The 2887-nt window shown below is 55.7% G+C and overlaps 1 protein-coding gene across 1 annotated transcript in view; it reads right to left on the bottom strand.

The window, feature by feature from the left end:
* Irs2 (insulin receptor substrate 2) overlaps nt 1-597 on the bottom strand; it is a 22805-nt gene extending 22208 nt beyond the window's left edge. Inside the window, exons 1-2 of the mRNA XM_023715189.1 lie at nt 497-597; nt 13-205 (exon numbers count right to left, since the gene is read on the bottom strand). Coding sequence (XP_023570957.1) covers nt 13-205; nt 497-597 — 294 coding nt within the window. The remainder of the gene's footprint in view (nt 1-12; nt 206-496) is intronic.
* Between the last annotated feature and the right edge of the window lie 2290 nt (nt 598-2887).

Raw genomic sequence — 2887 nt, 5'->3', positions numbered from 1 at the left:
GCGCGGCCGCACCGATGTGGCTGCCTCTGTCGCGCTGCGCTCCGGGAAGCCGGGGTGCGCCAGGGCGCCCGGGGTCCGCGCCGCCAACGCCAACGCCGCCAACGCCAACGCCGGGGCTCCTGCAGCTGCCGCCGCCAACGGCGACCCGGGCTCGTCGCGGTCCCCGCCGCACAGTGAGTAACACATCGCGCACCGAGTGACTGAACTAAGAAGAGCAAAACAACATGTGACTCGGCGTTACGCAGGCACACACGGCGCGGACGCCCCGCCCCACCGCGCGCATTGGTGCCGCGCCCCCCGACGGACGGCGCGTGCAGCCAATAGAAGCCGGGATGGGGGGCGGGGCCCGTGCCCCGCCGCGCCCCCCTTTCTCCAGGCCGCGTTTCCCGCCGTCCCCGTCCCGCCCTCCCCTTCACTGCCCTCCCCTCCCCTCCCCCGCGCACGGGCGGGGCCGGGACCAGGGCGCGGGCGGGAGGGGAGGGGGCGGGGCGGGCACCGGGCCTGGCTGACGGGCGTCGCGGCCCCGCGCTCGCGGCCCCGAGTTTTCCGGGAGGAGGCGGAGGCCGTGGGCTCTTTCCGGGGCGTCACCGGCGCCATCCTCGTCAGGTCCCGGGGAGTGGGAGCGGGCTGGGCTGAAACCCGAGATGCGAGCGGCGCGCGGGCGTTGCCATGGCGCCGGAGGGGCCGCGCCACAGCGCCACCCGGTTCCCCGCGGTCGTGGGCGTCGCCGAGCCAGCCGTGGGGAGGTTGCTACCCGGCTGAGTGCGGCGCGTGTGTGTCCCCGGCCCGCTCCCTGGGACGGAGGGAGCCCGGGCAGACCCCGTTCCGAAGGGCGCCGGCCCGCGGGGGGAGCGGATGTGTGGTGGGCGTCGCGGGCGGGCGGGCGCGGGAGGTGCGCGGACCGCGCGCTCGGGCTGCAAGCCACACCTGCCCCCGCGGAGTGCCCGGGCCGGCGCGCGCCCGTGCGCGTGTGGGTGCGTGGTTTGGGGGTTCGGGGCACCGCCTGTATGGATGGCAGGCTGCTTTTTAGGTTTTTGTTGTCGTTTTTGTGTTGACGCATCCTGCCTATCAATTGTCTGCTCCGGAAGAAACAGGAAGGGCATCTTATCTCAGGCCGATGGTGCTGGCTTTGTGATCGCGGACACCCACTCTCCGGGCAATGCGGCCCGCCGGCCTGCGTGTGCTACAGCCCTAAATAGCAGACGGTGATCACGGGCCCACCTCCTGCCGGCGTCATGTGACGATTTATTCCCAGGCAGCATCTTTCACAATCCCTTCATTTTCTTTTTGATTTGTCTCAGTGCACATGTCGATTTCGGTATGTGCACCGCGCTGCACCGGGGTCGGTGAAGGGCTGCCTGAGTCCTTGCTCTCCGGGGGACCAGCTAGTGACCCAGGCCGAGGTTTTCAGGAAGGGCCAGGAGCACCAGGGGCTCTGCTCCAAGCTGGGCCACGAAGGGAAGGAGGGGGAAGACCACCTGCCTTGACTGGCGCACCTCAGGAGGGATCATCACACCAAACCACTAGGCTTAAGACGGAGAGCCTGGAGGACCCGCAGGAAGAAACTCCAGTAGGAGTACCCCGTCTGCCTCGCCCAAGGGCCTTTTTTGTTCTCCCCTTTCTATTGCTGAGTGAGGTATTTATCGAAAGCTTGTTTTACCCCTTCTGCATTTCCAAGTGCTGTCCCATACATTTTCAGCAAAAGTGAGTGAAGCCCTGGGGCCCGCACAGCCTGAATGCCTTGTTTTGTTTTGTTGCTGCTGTTTCTCACCCAGGTTCAGGATTTTCCCTTGGAAACTGGCTTTCCTTTCAAGGGTGGTGAAAGAGCCATGTCTTAGCACGAGGACTGGGGGAAGACTGTACTTAGCATACACTCGGAAGAAATAATGGTATTTTATGAAAAGGAAAGGTCTTCTAGTATGATTTATTTTTCATAAAGGAATCAATTTTATAAAACCATAAAATATGCTACAAATCCACAGTACAGATATTGCCACTAATAATAAGCAGCACTGTTCTTGTCTTTGTTTTGTGTAAGAGACAGTGTATAGAAAAAATGGTAACATCTCAGTGTGCCAGAGCTTTTGTTTTTCTTTTTAATTCTTCGCCCTGTTGATGTTTGACAGCATTTTGTGTCTAGGTGAACTTAGTCTCAAAAGTGACTAAGCAGATTGTTCGGTGGAATGCAAGGCAGAATGATTCTCACTGGAAATGTATTTTAGGAACTACAGACTTTAACTTCCCAAGTTCATGTCAGAGGATATATTCATCTTTAAAAGGAACAGCAACATTTCCTCCTGTTCCCCAAGCTAAATACTGTGTTTCGGTGCCTCATTGAATGTTTCCATTTCTGTTTGATACATGGCTTTTGCTCTTGTTTCATGAGGAGACTGCACTTCCTTGGCTAGGCCTGTTTGCTAATGTGTTTCAACTGAAATTGTGCAAGAATTTTGTAACATGCTAAGTTTGTGTATTTGCAACAGAATGATTTATATGCAAGAATGTAACTGCTGTTTGAATGTTTACTCTCTATGAATGGCCTTGCAAACATTTAAGGAATTGGGATTTGTCAATGGATTCTGTCAGCCCTTTAGAAAGTGTAAGGGGTTTCCACTTTAGTATTTATCCTGCTCATTAAGCATATCGATTAAGTAGTTTCTTTCCAGAACACTCATTTGGGGAGTAATTTTATGTAGTGTACAAATATAGCAAGGCAAACTACCATAACATAGTAAGAATTCTTCTGGAAAATACATGAATTGAACTAATACTATTTAGAAAATTACGTAGTAGGCACAAGTGCAGCTAATATGACACGCCAAGGATTTTTATTTAAATATAATTAAATTGGGCCGGGGAGATGGCTCAGTAGAATAAGTGCTTCTCT

Source organism: Octodon degus, unplaced genomic scaffold (genome assembly GCF_000260255.1).
Source record: "Octodon degus isolate 3935 unplaced genomic scaffold, OctDeg1.0 scaffold00039, whole genome shotgun sequence".
Lineage (NCBI taxonomy): Eukaryota > Metazoa > Chordata > Mammalia > Rodentia > Octodontidae > Octodon > Octodon degus.
This window is presented reverse-complemented; position numbering and strand designations above follow the sequence as displayed.